Source organism: Trichoderma camerunense (assembly GCF_050948025.1).
Source record: "Trichoderma camerunense strain CBS 138272 chromosome Unknown V8C40scaffold_2, whole genome shotgun sequence".
Classification (NCBI taxonomy): domain Eukaryota; kingdom Fungi; phylum Ascomycota; class Sordariomycetes; order Hypocreales; family Hypocreaceae; genus Trichoderma; species Trichoderma camerunense.
In genome coordinates, this window is record NW_028145368.1 from 1009454 (window position 1) to 1028970 (window position 19517).

At 49.4% G+C, this 19517-nt stretch overlaps 6 protein-coding genes across 6 annotated transcripts; 4 read left to right on the top strand and 2 right to left on the bottom strand.

The window, feature by feature from the left end:
- Positions 1–403: 403 nt before the first annotated feature.
- V8C40DRAFT_232626 (Sec63 complex subunit SEC66) lies at positions 404–2169 on the bottom strand. Its single transcript, XM_083213179.1, has 4 exons — positions 2054–2169; positions 1436–1988; positions 1064–1365; positions 404–986 (listed from the first exon to the last, which is right to left on the bottom strand). Exons 2-4 carry the CDS (start codon positions 1539–1541, stop codon positions 738–740), a joined length of 657 nt encoding a protein of 218 aa, XP_083077739.1. The 5' UTR covers positions 1542–1988; positions 2054–2169; the 3' UTR covers positions 404–737.
- Positions 2091–4839, top strand: V8C40DRAFT_232629 (nuclear protein localization protein 4). Its single transcript, XM_083213180.1, has 4 exons — positions 2091–2432; positions 2504–2628; positions 2701–4156; positions 4240–4839. Exons 1-4 carry the CDS (start codon positions 2349–2351, stop codon positions 4579–4581), a joined length of 2007 nt encoding a protein of 668 aa, XP_083077740.1. The 5' UTR covers positions 2091–2348; the 3' UTR covers positions 4582–4839.
- Positions 4840–5597: 758 nt separating this feature from the next.
- On the top strand, positions 5598–6083 carry V8C40DRAFT_282444 (uncharacterized protein; the record flags this gene model as incomplete). The annotated part of the gene is made up of 1 exon (XM_083221784.1): positions 5598–6083. The coding sequence occupies one exon, from the start codon at positions 5598–5600 to the stop codon at positions 6081–6083; it is 486 nt and encodes a 161-aa protein (XP_083077741.1).
- A 2237-nt stretch (positions 6084–8320) lies between these two features.
- Positions 8321–11170, bottom strand: V8C40DRAFT_282445 (beta strand repeat-containing protein; the record flags this gene model as incomplete). Its single annotated transcript, XM_083221785.1, has 1 exon — positions 8321–11170. The coding sequence occupies one exon, from the start codon at positions 11168–11170 to the stop codon at positions 8321–8323; it is 2850 nt and encodes a 949-aa protein (XP_083077742.1).
- Positions 11171–13070: 1900 nt separating this feature from the next.
- V8C40DRAFT_232631 (uncharacterized protein) lies at positions 13071–13885 on the top strand (the record flags this gene model as incomplete). Its single annotated transcript, XM_083213181.1, has 1 exon — positions 13071–13885. A coding segment is annotated over one exon (202 nt), but the record flags the coding sequence as incomplete, so codon positions are not given.
- A 934-nt stretch (positions 13886–14819) lies between these two features.
- On the top strand, positions 14820–19193 carry V8C40DRAFT_232633 (carbamoyl-phosphate synthase (glutamine-hydrolyzing) CPA2). The gene is made up of 4 exons (XM_083213182.1): positions 14820–14977; positions 15115–15127; positions 15182–18742; positions 18809–19193. The coding sequence occupies exons 3-4, from the start codon at positions 15338–15340 to the stop codon at positions 18914–18916; spliced, it is 3513 nt and encodes a 1170-aa protein (XP_083077744.1). The 5' UTR covers positions 14820–14977; positions 15115–15127; positions 15182–15337; the 3' UTR covers positions 18917–19193.
- Positions 19194–19517: the final 324 nt, after the last annotated feature.

Here is a 19517-nt window from a genome sequence, read left to right on the forward strand (position 1 = left end):
TATATGGCGTTTGTTTTGCTTTTTGGTTTTTGTTATCGGGGTTGGGTGTTTTTCTTGGGGCGGCTGCTACTTGCATCTTAGATTGGCGACTTGAGACCGTCACCGGCAACCTCCATACGGTGTTTTTCGTACATATCCTGTATATATACTGACTGGGGAGGTACAATAACAACAGCATACATGGAGCATCGGAGGGAGAGGTGGACTTATAACGGGAGGGGTTGGTTAGAAGATTTACAGCAATGACTTGTCATGATATAACTGTTATTATAAATACAGAGTGGCTTCGCAGCCTCTAGCAGAAATATTTCCAAGTCGCGTAGTAAGATACAGAGGAAGAATCACCTTTTGTTTACCTGGCTCCAAGCTTTTTACGTTATATCATGATTAGAGACACGAGCCGTAGAATAGCTAACCTGTGATTCTTGATAGCCTCTTCCTAAATAAAGTACAGTACAAATCCAAACAGTCCCTCATCTTCTCTCGTCTGTGATGCCCATTCAAACGCCATGAATTTTCTACCCACCATGGTCACTGCAATTGTCGGTGCGAATGCAAGCTCTGTTGCAGTGCACCAACGCCCATTGATCATCTCGCCCTTTCCTCCACCAGAGAATGTCTATATATACACAGGCGCCGTGATTCGCGCCATAAATGCCCCCTCCTTTCTTTCTCTTTGATCTTTCTCTTTGTGTCCGCCATCGTCTTGATTAGTCTCTCCCTCTCCCTCGTCTCTCTCATTTCTTGGGGGAATCGACAACTACAGCATCGTCCTCGTGAGCGTCCTTTGTTGAGCCCTTCTCGGATTCCTCAAGCTCCTTCATGAAATCTGCTCGGATCTGTCCTCGCTTCTTATCCCACCAAGCCTTCTCGGCGTCAGTCTGGGCTTGGATCTCTTCTAGGCGCTGGCGGAGCTTGGTGTTGGCGGCGATTTCGTGTGCGGACTGGAAGATGATGGAGCCCCAGTTTGGCGCCAGAGCGTTGGCCTACAATACCCGTGTTAGTCGTCGCTTTGAGACTCTACATGAGGCGCAAGGCCGGCATATTCAGCATAAAGACATACCTCAGTAACGACGTCTCTCAGTTCCTCCTCCATTTCCTTCTCTGCGCGCAGGAATCGCTGCCACAGGTCATCGCCAACGCTTCCCCTCTGCAGAAGCGCTCCGCACGCCTGCTTAGCAGTCTTGATGTGGATCAGGCGCTCGATATCCTCCACTGCGCGACGCAGGAGAGCCGCTCGCAGGACGCCATCGGGAACCTTGGGGGCTTTCTCTGCGCCTTCTTCGGGATCGAGATGCAGGAGGGAGAGGTAAATGTCTCGCTGGAGGTGAGGGCCGAACCAGGGCGCGAGGTTTGCGCTTTCAGCTGCAATGATGAATGCGTTAGCGTTTGCGGCGAGAACGTCATGGGGGAGTCACTCGGATTCGTTTCGTACCAGCCTTCCGTCTGCGATAAATTGTGGAAAAGGTCATGAGGGCGCCGCCAAGGACGATGAGGTAGGCGAATGGAAGGGCAAGGCCCTTCCAATCAATGTCGAACATTTTTTCTGGTTTTTGGGGTTTATGTTTTTTTTTCTTCGTGAGCGAGTGACTGTCGTCTATGAAGATCCTGGAAAGGCTGAAAAGACAATAGCCGTGGCCGTTCTCTTAATAAAGAACCGCGCTCAAAATGAGTATCCAGACAAGCGCGCAAATGAGCGGACGAAGCAGCGTGGAATGGCGCAACGCTGGTTTGTTCTTCCTCTGTCGTGTCGAGGGCTGAAAGTTCCCTGGATTATAAAGAACAGAGTGCAGTTCGGCCCTTGTCGCTGCTTATCGACACGTCGCACACATGCCACCCTTCTGGCCAGATTGGCGGCAGCAAAGCCTTTGGTCGCGGGGTACGTACCGACCAACTGCCGCTTCTAGCAGGCGGAGAGCATGCGGGCAGTACAAGGGTACCAGGCGGCCTTAGTAATGCTGGCGGGCCGATAGATCTTCCATCGACAGCTATGCACTGACTAAGCAATGTGGCGCCCGCTTCAGGCACACTGTGAATGACGCTTTTGACGTACTCGTACTATTCCCGAGCTGGAGCTCATGATTCAATAAGCTTCAACCGCCTCTGTTTCGCTTTTCCTCCCCTCCCGCCGCTGTGAAGCTGGACATGCTGCAGCCTGGCCTCTTTTCGGATTTATAACTTCCGTGTTTAAATTGTCTTCCTTCTTCATCCTTTTGTTTCTTTTTATGGCCACCTATATCTCGAGTCCCGCTTCTTGATATATCGAGTCTCCAAGTTCACGCAGACCCGAATCACCCCACCAGCATATCGCGCCCAATCTCTCGTGCTGCAACCACCATTCGCCCACCATGTTGATCAGACTGCGCGGGCCTGATGGCATGATCCGCCTGACGGTAGAACCAACGACTACGTTTGGTGATCTGGGACAGCAGGTTAGTATACGCCTGGAACCTATTCATGTTCCTCTAGATGAAGACGATGATCTAACTGAACTGTGATATAGCTACTTACTCACCTACCTTCGACCATTGATCCCAAGACCATCGTTTTGTCAAACTCACCCACGGGCCGCGATGCGAAGAGACTAGGTGATATTATCCAGTTTCAGATCGGACAGATCGGCCTCAAGTACGCCGCTTAACATGACGTCCTGGTACAGGACGTGGGGCGCGGGAGCACCGCTAACTTGCTGATGCATAGGCACGGCGATTTGATCTTTCTCTCTTACCAAAACGACGCTGCGAGCGGGACTACTAACGGCGAGGTCCCTGCGCCTGTGACCTCTGCTAGGTTGAATGGCAAGCCTGTACTGCCCACCGAAGACTTCCCGATCGATCCCAAACCCGAGAGAATCGCGAAGCCATGGGAAGTAGTTAAGCAGTCGGCAGTGGATGACCGGCTAGATAAGCTAGATGGCAAGATCCCACGAGGACGAAACAGGATGTGCCGACACGGCCCCAAGGGCATGTGCGACTACTGCCAACCTATGGATCCCTTCGACCCGGGCTATCTGGTAGAAAAGGGAATCAAGTACCCTTCTTTCCATTCCCATCTGCGCAAGGTAAACGCCGCGACGAACAAGCCCGAATCAGGCACGTCTTATATCCCTCCTCTGGTCGAGCCCTATTTCCGAGTCAAGCGAGATTGTCCATCTGGTCATCCGGCCTGGCCAGAAGGCATTTGCACAAAGTGCCAACCGAGTGCGATTACGCTCAACCCTCAGAACTTCCGAATGGTGGACCATGTCGAATTTTCCAGCCCTTCCATTATCGATGGCTTCATTGACGCTTGGCGTAAGACTGGTTCTCAGCGACTGGGCTACCTGTACGGCCGATATACCGAGTATACGGTAGTTCCACTAGGAGTGAAGGCAGTTGTGGAGGCCATATATGAGCCACCCCAGGTTGATGAGGTCGACGGCATCAGCATGAACGCATGGCCCAACCAAAAAGAAATTGACCATATCGCTAAGCTCTGTGGACTGGAGCCTGTAGGTGTCATCTGGACAGACTTACTCGACTCAGGGCGTGGCGACGGATCTGTCGTCTGCAAGCGTCACCTTGAGTCCTATTACTTATCGTCTCTCGAGATATGCTTCTCGTCCAGATTACAGGCCCAGTATCCTAACCCTTCAAAGTGGAGTGACTCGGGCCAGTTTGGCTCCAAATTTGTTACATGCGTAATCACAGGCGATGAAGATGGGAACATTGCCATCTCGGCTTACCAAATGTCGAACGAGGCAGTCGAGATGGTGCGAGCTGACATTGTTGAACCGTCAGCAGATCCCAACTCCATGCTTGTCCGTGAAGAAGAGGAGGATGACGGCTCCGTCAGTCGGACGAGGTACATACCCGAAGTTTTCTATCGCAAGGTGAACGAGTACGGAGCCAAAGTGCAGGAGAACGCAAAGCCGGCGTTTCCTGTCGAATATCTCTTTGTGACTCTAACGCACGGCTTCCCTGACGATCCTAAACCTACATTCACTCAGACAGGGTTTCCTATCGAGAACCGCGAGTACATTGGCGAAAGTCAAGAGCACTCTGCTTTGGCACGAGCTCTGAATCTGCGAAACGGTCAGAAACCCAGCGATAACGGCCAAGAAGTATCAAACTTTCACATTCTGTGCTTCATCCACCAACTTGGAGTACTGTCAAAGGTTTGCCTCCCAACTACTATTTTTCCTTGTCGCAAGTCGCAAAGATGAATTTGGCTAACCGTAAACTCTCCTCTCTGCTCCAGGATGAGGAGGCTCTTCTCTGTCGCGTTGCAACTCAGCATGATCTCGCCGACTCATTCCAGCTCCGCTCTACAGGAGGCTGGCAGACACTACAAGTCATCCTGAACTCGACTGGTGAGCGAATCCCCAAGCGTCTAAGAGAATATGATGAAGTTCCGTCAACGACCTCATCATCGGTCTCGTCACCTCCATTGTCTTCGTCGTCTTCTTTTCATTCCAAGGCCCCATCTACTATTGGTGAGCCGGGTGAGCCACTTGCTAAACGGTTTGCTGCCTTCAGGCTGAACGAACGTCGTGCCGCATCCCCGAGCAATTCTTCGCCAGCACCGCCGCCGCCGCCTTGAACTCTTTTCCGTTGTAGATTGAAGAAGAGCATATTCAACGTTTGTTGCTGTATTTTAGGGGGAGGTTCTGAGGGATATGGGGTTATACTTGACAGTATTGGATGGAATGGATTTGAAACAAGAGTCCAAAGCTATCGAGAGTTGAACTAGAATGGTTCGTTAATGGCATCTGGTGGGCGGTAATATTGCTTCGGGACACAGCGCGGATATAGACTAGGAACAAAAGAAAGCTAATGCGTATTTCGGATGACAAGTATATGAGTCCAAACGTGTCAACAACGTGAGCGTGCTATATTCTTTGGCCTAAGATCACAAGTAGGTAGATGAATTCCATTAATTAAATGATGTTTAGGTAGTCGTCATCGACCAGATCTCTACTAGATCCATCGTCATTAACTAGATCTACCTCTATCTACTAGATTAATCTCCATTTACTAGATCTATCCTAATCTACTAGATATATCCCAATCTATTAGAATATCTTCCTACAGGGCCATAATAACTCCAAGCACCGCATCCCATTGTTGCGCACCACGTCGAGAAATTGGGTATGATCCTGATCCCAGACTGTCCATGGATCAGATCGACTCTGAAGTGGCTAATCTCCGAGGGATACGGGACCAGGCCTTTATCCTACAACATTCTTCCCCTAGATACTCATCTATCCCAATCAATCTTCGAGATGCTAGCAGAATCTCTCCATAAGGGCAGAATACCAGCTCAGAAATAAAGGCAACGGAACAGCTGTTTCCAAGAAGCCGACAATGAGCAACCCCACGAAAACAAAGATAAGACAAACGAGTCTCTACAGCCCAAAGCTCTTGCAAACGAAAACATCCAGCTGCCAGCTGTCGATTTGTCTGCCAGCTGTCGAGAGAACTATATAATCCAGTCACATTATTTCGCACCCTTTTTCTCTTTTCTTCCTCTTTTTATTTTTTCCATCTACTTTGCTTCTGAAGCAAGCCTCTTCTCTTCTCTAAGTTAGCACTGGTCATCACCCCAACCAAACAAAAATGAACGACTCTCGACAGCAACTGAACCCAGAGGGTAAAGAGATACAAGATGCCCGACAAAGTTTTCAAGAGAAGTACGCAAGTGCTGAAGTGATGTTCGAGGAACGTTACTTCAACGTGCAGGGAGCATATGATGAGCGATACAAGCATGCCAAGCAGGCACTCGAAGAACATTGCAATATTCTCCATCAGCAGTTTGAGGAACGATACAACAATGCCAAAGAGATACTTGGAGAACCAGAAGAGAAACTCGAAGGTATTCGTCATGAATTTAGAGAATGGACCGCCAATATTCGAGGGAACTTCAAAAACAAAGCTGAACATCTTCGCATTCTTTTCGAAAAAGAGGCAGCCACCCTTCGAGAGGAGTTTAAGACACAAGCCGAAGAGCTTCGAGAAGAATACAAGGAAGAGCTTCTCGAAATTCGACAGAAATACCAAGAACAAAGGGCAAGGGAAAGCGGCGTTGAACAGAAACCGGAGTAGTTCAAGCCGATGTTGGGAATCGCATACAAATTGATGGATGGATTGGAGAGGCTTGCGGAGGAGTGAATCGGCTGGTTGCGAGGGTATGGATGGGAAGAAGTAAAGGGGCCGTGGTCTCTTAATGGTTTGGTTAGGCTATCATTTGCCATTTTCCGAAACTCAGAGGTTGGATAGCCAACCCTCAAGAAAAGATTGTTGCTATGCAACTCCCCAAATTTGCTCGGGTACCTTGTGATTGCCTCTAGAAACGTGAATCTTTTTTTTCTGGTAGCAGTATTCATCTACTCCACTCAAGACAAGATCAGCGGCAATTCGTGAACTGACAGGCATCACACGAAGCTGAGAATCTCTCATCCTAGAATCGATAGCCAAAGTAGATGACAATCTGACAGAGGACATGTCTAATCTAGGACTGGGTCTCAATTGGACGAGAAAATGTGCTGTAGACGGATGATCTCAATTTACTGCCTTCACGACTGCCCTGCCCTGGGTGTGATATTCCTCAGTGGCTTCATCCAAACGCCCAAAATCCATCTTCAAACGCAGGGCCGAGACCCCGAACCGGGAGGAAAGTATACAAGCTCGTTTACGAGGTCTTGGTGATCGTGAAGCCTCTTCATCATGTCTCGACGCCCATCTGGCGACATTCTCTCCCATAGATCCGCCACTTTCTCTGCTTAATCTAGGGGCATATTGCGATATTTTAATCTAGTATCTGCTGCTATCGGTATTTCAATCTATTATATGCTACTATCGCTATATTTATCTGATAGCAATACATAGAATCCGTCCACAGCACTTGCCTTCTCAACAGCCCAACAGTTCCTACCAACCTCAGGTGCACCTGCCTTCTGGACGACCATCATGGCCTCATAAATTTCTTCGATTGAGCCTTATCATTTTACTCTTCTTCTTTTCATCGTCAACAGCTTTTCCAGCTGCACCTCTCGGGTTTTTCTTCATCGTCACCAGCTCTTCGTGACTGCGACTTTCGGGTTTTCTTTCATCGTCACCATGGCGCTCATCACAGCTCTTGACCTTGGTAGAGAAGACCTGGACCATACTTTGCGACACTCCCACTCACCAACAAAACCCGAATTTCATGCAGTTCTTGCTTAATATGTCGCATATCCGCGGAATGGCCAACGAGGCGCAGGTTTCATTTGCTCCCGGTCTATTCGAAGTTATGACGTCGCCAACCCCGCCAGATATTTCTTTCTTTAAAAATCTTCCAACAGAGGTCGACAATCGCTGGGCGGTTTACGTTATCACCCTTGAAAGGCCAGGTTACAAGCCGCGCGTCTATATTGGATCTAGGACATCTAGAGAGCGTGGTGTCAAAAACCGGTTTCATCAGTATGACATTGAGTACCTCTTGCCCTTTTACATCACTAGAGCTATCAAAGAAGGTTATGAGATTGCCTTCAAAGGGCTGCTTTGCTGGACTCCGATCACAAGACTTTTACTCGGCTTTTGTCTATGGCTTTTGGAGGGAGTTGGATAGACCTTATCGGACTTTGAGAGAAGCTCTAAGCACACGTGGGAAAATACAGGTCGATCTAACTCAGTCCTGGATCTTTAGAGAGGGATGATATTTATTTTTGTCTACTAGATCTATATTCTTCTATAGATCTATATTTGTCTACTAGAGCTATATTTATCTACTAGATTTATCTCTATCCACTAGATTTATTTCTATTTACTAGTTCTATTTCTGTTTATCAGATTTATTTTATCTACTAGACGTATGGCTGTCTATAGCATCACATTCCGTTCTTTCAACCCCATAAACAGCTTTCTAGTTTCACAAAACTATATCATACTTGCAATTTACATGGATATTATCATATCCCAAGGTGCCTGCCAGTATAAGCGATACTTACACACATTCTTCTTTAAAGTTAAAAAGCACGTTCGTCTACATTTATAACCGAGAAACAATGTCAAGCCGTCGATTTCAGAAGGCAGAGAGCATTTCGCATTGGGTAAATTCCATATAGCAATGGGCAACAAACCCCTAATTAATGATATTACAAATAGTAGCCTTTTCCAAGGTGCTTAGATGAACCCTCAAAATTATGTTCCATCTTCTTGGCTAACAAACGATAAAAGTGAATTTTGACACAAAAGAAACTCCTTGATATCCCATTCATCATGATTTCTTGCGAAGAGGTCGGTGGTAACCGTCTACTCTCTAGGCTCTTCAAACCGCTGCAGTTATGCTACTGTGGGCATATTTATACTGCTCTAGCCTTGGCTTTGCGAAGCTCAGATCTGAATTGTGCTGCGTGAGAGCGTCTGACGTTGGATCGGGGAGACTCATCCTCGTCCGACTCGTGATGCTCAAAAACAAAAATGGTCCTGTTGGATGGACTTGTAGTGGCAAGTCCTGCAGATGATCCCACGCCGGAATTGGGCACAGAGGCAGAGCCACGGCCAGTTTCCACTGATGAGTTCAGGTTGATGATGCCAGAGCCAGTAGAACTAGCTGGTGAGCCCGACCCCACGGAAATGGAACCAGGGGAAGTCAGCCTCGAGACAGTGAATCCGCCAGAAGCTGTAGACCCCGTAGGGAGTCCTGCAGCAGAGATTGCCGACCCCAAGCCGGAAATACCTGAACCTAGACCCGCAACGGTAGATCCCACACCGGTTCCTGCGCCAGAGACTGTTGCTCCTATGGCAGAGATAATCTTTCCTAAATCTAGGCCTGCAGATGCTGAACCGGCAACGGTTAATCCCGCGCTGGGAGTAAGGGCTCCCAAGCCATTGGCTGCCGATCCCAAACCTATCGCCGCGGACCCCAAGCCAGTTGCAATAGATCCTAGGCCGGACGCTGCTGAACTCAAGTTAGATGCTGCTGAGCCCAGACCGGAAGCAGCAGATACCAAGTTAGATCCCACGCCAGATAGAGCTGAGCCCAGTGTACCAGGTGCACCAGTCGCGTTACCAGCAAGTGAACCGAGAGTTCCCGTCAGATTCCCAGCAAGAGGGCCAAGGCCTCCAGTCAGATTCCCGCCATTAAGAGGACCAAGGGCGCCTGTCAGGTTACCAATAGGGCCAAGACTTCCTGTGAGATTACCCAGAGCTCCTGTTGGGTTACCAGCGAGAGAGCCCAGCGCTCCAGTCAAGTTTCCGGCAAGCGGCCCAAGAGCTCCTGTGAGGTTTCCTCCGGCAAGCGGTCCGAGGGCTCCAAGAGGTCCCGTCAAGTTCAGGTTCGGGAGCCCGGATCCCAAACCGGGGATCACGCCAGTAAGGTTATTCGCCAATCCAGTCAGGTTGCCCAAGTTGCCGAGGCCAGTCAAGTTACCCAAACCGATCCCATTGCCAAGTCCGTTTCCAAGTCCCCCAAGTCCCCCAAGGCCCCCAAGGCCTCCAAGACCACCTCCAAGGCCTCCAAGACCACCTCCAAGGCCCAGCAGCGCCAAGAGATTTCTAAGGAGGCCACCAAGGCCGCCGATCAAGCCAGGACTACCGCCCAATCCTCCAAGACCTCCGAGACCTCCGAGACCTCCCGCATTTCCAAGGCCTCCAGTGAGAGCACCCGGCAATCCACCAAGAGTCCCGTTCAATCCACCGAGATTGAGCGAGGCGCCAGGAAGGCTACCCAGAGTGCTGTTCACGGCACCAAGGGTTCCATTCAAGACAGGCGCAACGTTGGGGATACTAACATTCCCTACAGGGACACTGGTTGTGTTGACAGGTAGACTCGGAGTATTGCCTGCCTTTTCAGCATTCAGAAGTTGTCGAAGCACACGGGCAAGCTGCACAGGGTCAAGATTGTGTGAGGCTGCAAATGCTTTAACGACGTTTGTGACGGTGTCTTGGCTGGTGGCATTCTTGACAAAGTCAAGTAATTGCTTGAGCTCTGCGACCGTCAGTCTCGGAGCGTTCCCAGATGCTGGAGGATTGACAGGTAATGAAGAATTGGTGGCTCCTTGGGCTCCCCCAAGAATGTCAGCGATGGCACCGATGAGACCGCCATCCAACACACCCGGCAGACCGATCCCAGAAAGTCCACCCCTGCCGCTGGTCAGACCATCGAGGGCGTTTACAAGGCCGCCGAGGAGGCCCCCAGAACCTTCGAGGAGATTACCCAGGCTGCTATCTGCGCTGCCGAGTGCCAAAACATTCTTCAAAGACTGAAAGAGCTTGCTGGGATCAAGGCCACGCGCGGTGGCGTACAAATTAAGGGCGTCAGTAGCTTTCTGAGTGTCGCCCTTGGCATTCTTGACAATATTAATTAGATCTTTGATCGTCGCATCGTCTAGTCCTCCCACCACATTTCTGAAGATTCCATTTGTGATGGTGTTGACAATTCCCTGCAAAGTTGAAGCTGGGATACCACCTGTTGAACCGGTACCAACTGCTGGAAGAGAGACGTTTCCTGCTGGGACATTTGGCGTAGCACTAGCGAGGCCGTTGACAACACTGGTAAGGCCATTCAAAACACCACTTAGGTCGATACCTGCATTCTTAGCAGCTCTATTCAGTCCCTGAAGGAATGAGCCGAGATTAATGTTTTGTTGGCCATTGAGTCCAAGGCTTTTCAGGAGATCGGCTGGTGAGATATTGCCATTAGAGTCAGCACCAAGACTCCTGAGGAGATTGCCAGCGGCGTTGCTATTGAGGCCAAGTCCCTTGAGGAGGCCATTCAAGTTAAGAGTTTGGCTCCCCGAACCTCCAGCGGGGGCTGCACCGCTTGGTGCACCTGCGTTACCAACAGTAGCGTTTAGACCAACATTGAGGCCAATACCATTGCCATTGGTGCCACCCTGGACACTACCGAGAAGGCTAAGAATTGTATCGACAATACTGCCAATACCGGTACCCAAAGTGCTGCCGAGATTTCCTCCTAGATCACTGAATGTGCCTGCTTCATCTCGTTTTCTCAGGGAGGCCGTCACCAAGAGGTTGTTCAGAAGTTCGCGATCCGACTGGGTAAGTTGACCCGTAGATAGATGAGACTCTAATATTCTCAGGGCCTCTGAGTGCGGCTGCCGAAGTTGTAATGAAGAGGCCCCAGTAGGCGCAGCCACTGAACTTCCTGCAAGAGCAGTCAGAAGTATAAGGGATGTGTTCAGTTTCATCCTGAACTTTGGAACAACGAAAGACTATTAGAACCAAGCGATCAATGAGTGACAAAAAAGAGAATGAGCGCTCTTGTCGCCGTTCCAAAATAAGGGCAGAGACAGTCGGTTTCGTCGGTCGTCTATCAAAGATCGAGGGTAGCATTCTTATACTCAACGATTCTCTCGCCATAATAAACCCTGTTGCCCTGTCTCGGGTAGATTCCCGCCAATCTGGTATCCATGCCTGCTGGTGCATCTCGCGAGGAACACTACCTCCGGTGATCCGCAAGTGAACCTTTTGATGGAACGTAGACTGGATGAAGGTGAGCTGTAAACCAATCAGGGGTAACTGGAAGTGACCGATAGTCACCGAAGACCTAATGCAAGAAGTTGGCGCCCGGAATTTTGTATGTTTCAGACGCGAAGAAACTGATCTGTCAATCATTCGTGCAGACTAATCCAACAACACTCGACTGTATGGAGGTAAATTGAACTGCATTCCGCAGAATCTTGATTAATTCGTCTCAAACATACGTGTATCTAGCAACTTCCGAAGAAAGGGGTCACGGAATTACCCGACACAACACGTTCTCTCCCTTCCCTTGAGAATAGATATGGGTAAGGGGAAAACATCATGATCGGCAGATGTTGTAGAATGTCGATGCAGTCTATTTATATTAGCAATTAAGAACAACGAGAATGAGCAATACGAAATAAAAGAGATTTACATACTGAAGATATAGGTACGAACACGCTATAATTGAGTTCATATAATATGCGATCGAGAAGCAGTAAATGAGTTCGAGTCGCAGTTGCGAGCATTTTTCTTTCCGTTTCCCTCCCCATTGAGTAAACTTTGTTTAACAGGGGGTTGGTTTTCGATGTCTGAGTGCTGTTGCATTCCTGACGATGCTGTCCGGATCCATCTTGTTGGGCTTTGAAGATAAAGTGCCGGTAAAGGGACCCGGATCAGCAATGGAACGTACAGCCGCATTCCTCGCAGAAGTAATTGTCTGCAGCCATCACGCAATATTAATGCTAATAGTTATTTACCTACCGTACATCGGCAAAAGTTATTCACTGGGAAATTGAAGAGCATTGTAGTGCACGTGACACGGATATTTACTTTGAGAGGGAAAGAACATGAGGAAGCTCTGCACCTGAGGTACCTAAGTCTAGACGCCTACAAGATTGAAGGGCTAATTTGTATACAGGTAGTATCACCTAACTGGTATTAAGTATATGTTGGCTTAATGGATCAATATTAGAAGTTTTAAGGTAAGAGTGCCGTCGCAGCTACATGGACTCTGTAGATGGTTTTGGATCACAGGTCTGTGACCAAGTCTCTATAACAACAGGTTTCGCAAGATCTGTCAAGGTAAATAAAAGTAATAGCTACAGGAAACAGGTTACAAGCTAGCTCGATACCGGAGGTGCGTTCAAAATCTTCGTGCAATCGTTCCTTCTCGTTTCTTCTCCATTCCTTCCTCTTCGTCACTTGACACTCGCCACCATTACTCGCGTGCAGGGTTACTCTCACAAACATCTTCCACTCTTCACATTACTCCGTACACGCACATCACACAGCTGAAAGCCAACCCAAAGCAAATAACACCTACACTTAACCCAGTGCAAACTTCGTTTCCCGCCAAGAACAAGGTTCGCTCTTCTGATCGTGGCCCAAGAGCAAGGAACTGACAACTCCCTAGATCTTGACGTGAACCGCAACCATGTCGGATTAGGGAGCCGATGGTGATGCGGGAAAGGATTCATGGCATGGAGTGGATGCTAAAGAATGGGATTCTCAATCTGAAAAAGGCTATCAGAAGATCGCCGAGGGTCTGGACCGAGTGGAGGCCAAAGTTGGGCGACTATGCGACCATCATCATCAATTCCTACTTGAACGAATAGAGGCGCTCATGGAAGCATTGGCCCGGTTCAATGACAGCATTGGGAGGCAGCAAGAGAGTCTCAGGATTTTGAGACAAGAATGTGAGCAATGGGAGAAAAGAGAAAAAAGGCGACACTTGTTGTCGTTATTTGGTTGCCTGGTTTCATTCGTAGCGTCCTGCTCGGTTTGGTATTGCATATACTATTTTCGAAGACCAGACTCTTCTTAGGAGGGCAGCTTAAGTGGCTCTAGGGCCTCTTCATTCCTGTTTATATATACGTTATGGTAACAACGGGCCAGCCTGTGTTGGGTCACCCATGATATCTCGTCAAAAGCGTGAGCATCAACACACCATGTTCCACAAAGCGAGGGAGTTCGTGATTGCTTTGCTCCATACCAACGAATCTCTGGTATCGAATGTCTCGGTTTTCATAAGAATGAAATAATAATCAGCACCCAACGGCTTTTGTGAGAGTGTTCGCAAGGGTAGAGAAGTGAAGCGTTGGGTAAGAGGCATGTTATGTTTAGGTTTGTACTCATCTACTCGAGGTGGGTGTCATAGAGTGGTTTCTAGATCTGAACATCAATATTCCAAGGCTATTCTGTCATGATAGGTATTTCTTCTACGGAGTACAAGCTGATAATACCGCCACCTTTTATGTACTGCAGCTCGAATGCTCCCCTTTTTTAAGTTACAGGGTAGACTAAAGGTTTTTTTGCCAGAGAACGAGGTTGCACAAGTATGGGCAAAGATATATGTATATGCGTGTACGTAGACTTGCCGAGAACTTCCAGAATAATTCCGATGAAATCTCGAGACTCAACTTGACGAGTTGATGCTGTGACAGAGTCATGTTCAGGTCCTCGAGATGCGACTCACCAGAAATTTGCGATACCGGAGCTAGATGGAAACGCTCTAACGTGCAATAGATGGGCGGCAACTACGGTAGAAACGATGGATCTTGGGCGATGGCCCGTGCAGCCGCCGATTCAGCCAAGGGCGAGATGCTGCGATTCAACTACTCAACTATTGTAATAAGGGAAAACCCAATCGAAATCTGTCGATGCTTATTGGCTAGTTTAGATAGGGTTGTCAATGTCAATGTCAGGTAGATCTTATTTTACAGTGGTTTAGCGGGATGCATGTGTCTCAATGCTAGGGCTTGATTTCGAGGCTGATCAGCCAAAGTGGTGACTGACGCTCGCACAGCAGAAAGCCAACAAACAAGAGGTACAATAACATGAATGCATACAACGGGCAACAATAACCTCGTGCTGTCATCTAGTTTTGAATCCATCAGATCTTTGTTTCCACAATTGCCTGTTACACCGTCTCCTTCAAGTCAACAACACCTTGCAATGAAGCATCTTCCCTGATTGGCGCCCTTGTGAATGTCGTGTGCAGTCCCCCCACAACGTCATGGCTTTTCCTTTGGCGTGGAAATTTTTCTCAGATGGGACCGCGTCAAAATTAATCTCGGATTGGATCTGGCTCCACCCGTTTCTGCCACTTGTCTGGTTATATCTCTCACCAAGACTGGTTTAGGAGAAGAGAGACAGAGGAAAAAAGCTGGGGGCTCAACTGTTATCTAATCGGTGACTCTTCTCTTCTCGTTTTCCAAACTGCATTGTCGAATAGGGCACACGAGCCACAACGATATCGGCGCCCCAGAGCTCGCCCAAACAGGACAAGCCGCACTTGTTAAAGTAGCACATCCCGTGCGTCTTGTTTTTCTGCTCTTTTTTTTCTTTTTTTCTTTTCTTTTTCCCACCATCTGTCAGAAGTCAACAGTCCAATTGCACCTCGTGCAAATCCCGCATCAGCTCAATTCCATCTGCTATCTAGAGTGCCTTGTGCCTCGCTCCCATATCTTCGACTTTCCGTTTCTCAATCCGCCCTTATGAACGGGCACCCGTCGGAATTCACTTCTCAGGTATGCAGCTCTTCACTGCCCCCACGTGCCGTCTGCATGCAATCCCTCCCCGCATTTGCAGCTTCGGAACAACCCTCGTTTGCTTAAAACCATAAATCCGAATTAATTGTTCAAAATGCTAATATTGTATTCTATAGGACTATCTTTCTGGTTGGTCCTACTGCAATTCCCCCTTAACAATGCCAACTAACAAGAAACTTTAAGACCACCTGTGGAGGGCTTTGTCAGCTTGAAATACCTGTCCCGATTCAGCCTCAACCCCACCACTGTAACTTTTTTTCTTTTTGTTTGCGAAGCCTTTTCCCTTGAGTCGACTCACGAGTCAATTGGGAATCAAGAAAAAGGCATTGACAAACTCCAATGCCGGCGACAATGTTCTCTTCGGCCCTGTCCGCCGCCCGGGCCCCGGCCCCGGCTTTGCTCCGGAGTACCGCCCGACTCCCCCGAGCTCTCCCGACTCGTCTCTTTACCATGGCCGCTTTGAAGTCCCAGGCCCGTAATTCGGTTGCACCGAAAGCCACCAAACGATTGGGCACGATTTCGGTCTTCCGGCCGTATTCTTCGGCTACCCAGACAGCCCCCAATCCCAAGGCATACCTCGATAGCGGGGTTATCAAGCCCAAGTTGAATGTCGATGTCAAGAAGGTCCTCGTCATTGGTAGTGGTGGTCTTGCCATTGGACAGGCTGGTGAATTCGATTATTCAGGATCGCAAGCTCTGAAGGCCCTCAAGGAGGCCGGTGTCGCCTCCGTCCTTATCAATCCCAATATTGCAACCATTCAAACCAACCACTCCCTTGCCGATGAGGTCTACTACCTGCCCGTTACCCCGGAATATGTTAGCTATGTTATCGAGAAGGAGAAGCCTGACGGTATTTTCCTGTCATTTGGTGGTCAGACTGCCCTCAACTTGGGCGTCCAGATGCAGCGACAAGGTCTGTTTGAGAAGTATGGCGTCAAGGTTCTCGGCACCAGTGTGAGGACCCTCGAGGTCAGTGAGGACCGAGACCTCTTCGCCAAGGCCCTTGAAGAGATCAACATTCCCATTGCCAAGTCAATTGCTGTCAGCACCGTGGATGAGGCTCTCAGTGCCGCTGATAAGATCGGATACCCCATCATTGTTCGCGCTGCTTATGCCCTTGGTGGTCTGGGATCCGGTTTCGCCAACAACGAAGAGGAGCTTCGTAACATGGCTGCTCGATCACTCACCCTTTCCCCCCAGATTCTGGTTGAAAAATCACTCAAGGGATGGAAGGAAGTCGAGTATGAGGTTGTTCGAGACGCCAACAACAACTGTATCACCGTCTGCAACATGGAGAACTTCGACCCCCTGGGTATTCACACTGGTGACTCCATTGTCGTGGCTCCCAGTCAAACACTGAGTGACGAGGAGTACCACATGCTTCGTACCGCCGCCATCAAGATCGTCCGTCATCTGGGTGTCGTCGGAGAGTGTAACGTCCAATACGCCCTGCAGCCCGATGGCCTCGATTACCGTGTCATTGAGGTCAACGCCCGTCTTTCGCGATCTTCCGCACTGGCTTCTAAGGCTACCGGATATCCCCTTGCGTACACTGCTGCCAAGATCGGGTTGGGACACAGTCTTCCTGAGCTTCCCAATGCTGTTACTAAAACCACTACTGCCAACTTTGAACCCTCGCTGGACTACATCGTTACTAAGATCCCTCGATGGGATCTTTCCAAATTCCAGCACGTCAAGCGCGACATTGGAAGTGCTATGAAGTCTGTTGGTGAGGTTATGGCTATCGGCCGAACCTTTGAAGAGTCCTTCCAGAAGGCTATCCGCCAGGTTGATCCCAAGTTTGTTGGTTTCCAGGGTGACAAGTTCGAAGACCTCGACTTTGAGCTTCAGAACCCTACCGATCGCCGATGGCTCGCCGTTGGCCAAGCCATGCTCCACGAGAACTATTCTGTCGAAAAGGTTCACGACTTGACCAAGATCGACAAGTGGTTCCTGTACAAGCTTCAGAACATTGTTGACTGCACTCGTGAGCTTCAAACTGCCGGTAGCCTCGATGCCCTGCAGAAGGAACAGATTCTCAAGGCAAAGAAGATGGGTTTCTCCGATCGACAGATTGCAAACGCTGTCAACAGCACCGAAGACGAAGTTCGAGCTCGTCGTCTGAGCTTCGACATTCGACCATGGGTCAAGAAGATCGATACCCTGGCTGCAGAGTTCCCTGCTGACACTAACTACCTGTATACCACTTACAACGGATCTTCCCATGACGTCACTTTTGAGGATAAGGGTACTGTTATCCTTGGTAGTGGTGTCTACCGTATCGGCAGCTCGGTTGAGTTCGACTGGTGTGCCGTTGGAGCTACCCAGGCTCTTCGAGAGATGGGCGAGAAGACTGTAATGATAAATTACAATCCAGAGACGTACAGCACTGATTTCGACACTGCTGATAAGCTTTACTTTGAAGAGTTGAGCTATGAGCGTGTCATGGATATCTACGAGCTGGAGAACGCATCTGGTGTTGTGGTGTCTGTGGGCGGTCAGCTACCCCAGAACATCGCCCTTCGCCTGCAGGAGACTGGCGGCGCTAACGTTCTTGGCACTGATCCTAAGGACATTGACAAGGCCGAGGACCGTCAAAAATTCTCTGAGATTCTTGACAGCATCGGTGTTGACCAACCTGCATGGAAGGAGCTCACCTCTGTTCAGGAGGCTGAGGACTTTGCCAACCAAGTGGGCTACCCTGTCCTGGTTCGTCCCAGTTATGTTCTCTCTGGAGCTGCTATGACTGTCATCCGCAGCCAGGAGGACCTCAAGGAGAAGCTGGAGGCTGCAGCCAACGTTTCGCCCGACCACCCCGTTGTTATCACCAAGTTCATTGAGGGCGCTCAGGAGATTGATGTCGATGGTGTTGCCTCTGAGGGTAACCTGATTATCCACGCCGTCAGTGAGCACGTTGAGCAGGCTGGTGTCCACTCCGGTGACGCTACCCTTGTTCTGCCTCCTGTCAACCTTGATGGTAGCATCATGGAGCGTCTCAAAGAGATTGCCCAGAAGGTTGCCAAGGCCTGGAAGATCACTGGTCCCTTCAACATGCAAATCATCAAGGCCGAAAACCCTGAGGGTGGTGAGCCTCTCCTCAAGGTCATCGAGTGCAACCTCCGTGCTTCTCGGTCATTCCCATTCGTCAGCAAGGTCCTCGGAACCAACTTCATTGATGTTGCCACCAAGGCCCTCGTTGGCAAGAATGTCCCCGAGCCTACCGATCTCATGGCTATCGAGCGCGACTACCTTGCCACCAAGGTGCCCCAGTTCTCTTGGACCCGTCTCGCTGGTGCGGATCCCTTCTTGGGTGTCGAGATGGCCTCTACCGGTGAGATGGCCTGCTTCGGAAAGAACCTCGTTGAGGCTTACTGGACTTCTCTCCAATCCACCATGAACTTCCGCATGCCCGAGCCTGGTGAGGGTCTGCTGTTCGGTGGTGAAATCGACAAGTCTTGGTTGACCCAAGTCGTCGACTACCTTGCACCTCTCGGCTACACTCTGTACGCCGCTAGCAACGATGTCAAGAACTTCATCGAGACCAGCTCAAAACACCAGGTCAAGGTTGAGGTGATTGAGTTCCCCACCGAGGACAAGCGTGCTCTCCGTGAAGTCTTCAAGAAGTACGACATCCGCGGTGTCTTCAACTTGGCTCTTGCCCGTGGCAAGACCACCTCCGATGTTGACTATGTCATGCGCCGTAACGCCGTCGACTTTGGCGTGCCCCTGTTCATGGAGCCCCAGGTAAGTGTTTCATCAAACGACTCTCTCACCTAATTAATGTAACAACCGTACTAACCTTTTCATTAGACCGCTATCCTCTTCGCCCAGTGCATGAGCGAGAAGCTTCCTCGCCCCGAGGGCATCCCCTCCGAAGTCCGCGCTTGGTCTGACTTCATTGGCGGCAAGCCCCTGTAAATTATATACCCTGTATACAAGTGTGACATTTATTCTTTGTTCTAATGGCTTGCAATGAGCCCTTTGGGTTATAATTCGGTGCTACCTAGGCACCAATGGGCATGGTGGAGGGAAGGACCACGGAGAAGTGAAACATGGATGGATGGTAGGAGCCGCAAGAGAGATAAAACAAAAGGCGACTAGGCGTTTACGTTAAAAGAATCTTACTGCATACTATAAACCTTTGTCTTTGTCTAAGTGATGATGCTAAAGAGGGATGTAGAGGTATCTCAGTAGCTGAGAGGCCTCTCAAGGCTGCACTCTATTGTTAGACCCCTTAAGAATTACTTGGGGTTTTGTGATGTTGCAATTGCGACCTATCAGATGGGAAGCGATCGAGTTGTTTGCTACCAACTTGCTCCTCAGCTGTAATACAGACAGATCATCTGACGAAAGAGATTCTGCATCTTCTTTGTCTCCCCCTTTTCCCTTTCGTCTGCCTTGCCTCTGCCGTCCTTCTGTGTTCATTGGCAGCCACCTTATTCGTCTGCCTCTGATCACAAGATTCCCTTTGTTCATTGACAGCCGCCTTCTTCATCGGCAGACACTTTATTCGCTGACT

What these genes read in the sequence shown, in the direction of transcription:
- V8C40DRAFT_232633 (XM_083213182.1), top strand. Translation starts at nt 15,338, where the DNA reads ATGCCGGCGACAATGTTCTCTTCGGCCCTGTCCGCCGCCCGGGCCCCG. An exon ending in CCCTGTTCATGGAGCCCCAG is followed by an intron (nt 18,743 to 18,808) that starts GTAAGTGTTTCA and finishes CCTTTTCATTAG; the next exon opens with ACCGCTATCCTCTTCGCCCA.
- V8C40DRAFT_232626 (XM_083213179.1), bottom strand. Translation starts at nt 1,541, where the DNA reads ATGTTCGACATTGATTGGAAGGGCCTTGCCCTTCCATTCGCCTACCTC. An exon ending in TTATCGCAGACGGAAGGCTG is followed by an intron (nt 1,366 to 1,435) that starts GTACGAAACGAA and finishes TCATCATTGCAG; the next exon opens with CTGAAAGCGCAAACCTCGCG. An exon ending in TGAGAGACGTCGTTACTGAG is followed by an intron (nt 987 to 1,063) that starts GTATGTCTTTAT and finishes CGGGTATTGTAG; the next exon opens with GCCAACGCTCTGGCGCCAAA.
- V8C40DRAFT_232629 (XM_083213180.1), top strand. Translation starts at nt 2,349, where the DNA reads ATGTTGATCAGACTGCGCGGGCCTGATGGCATGATCCGCCTGACGGTA. An exon ending in TTGGTGATCTGGGACAGCAG is followed by an intron (nt 2,433 to 2,503) that starts GTTAGTATACGC and finishes ACTGTGATATAG; the next exon opens with CTACTTACTCACCTACCTTC. An exon ending in ATCGGACAGATCGGCCTCAA is followed by an intron (nt 2,629 to 2,700) that starts GTACGCCGCTTA and finishes GCTGATGCATAG; the next exon opens with GCACGGCGATTTGATCTTTC.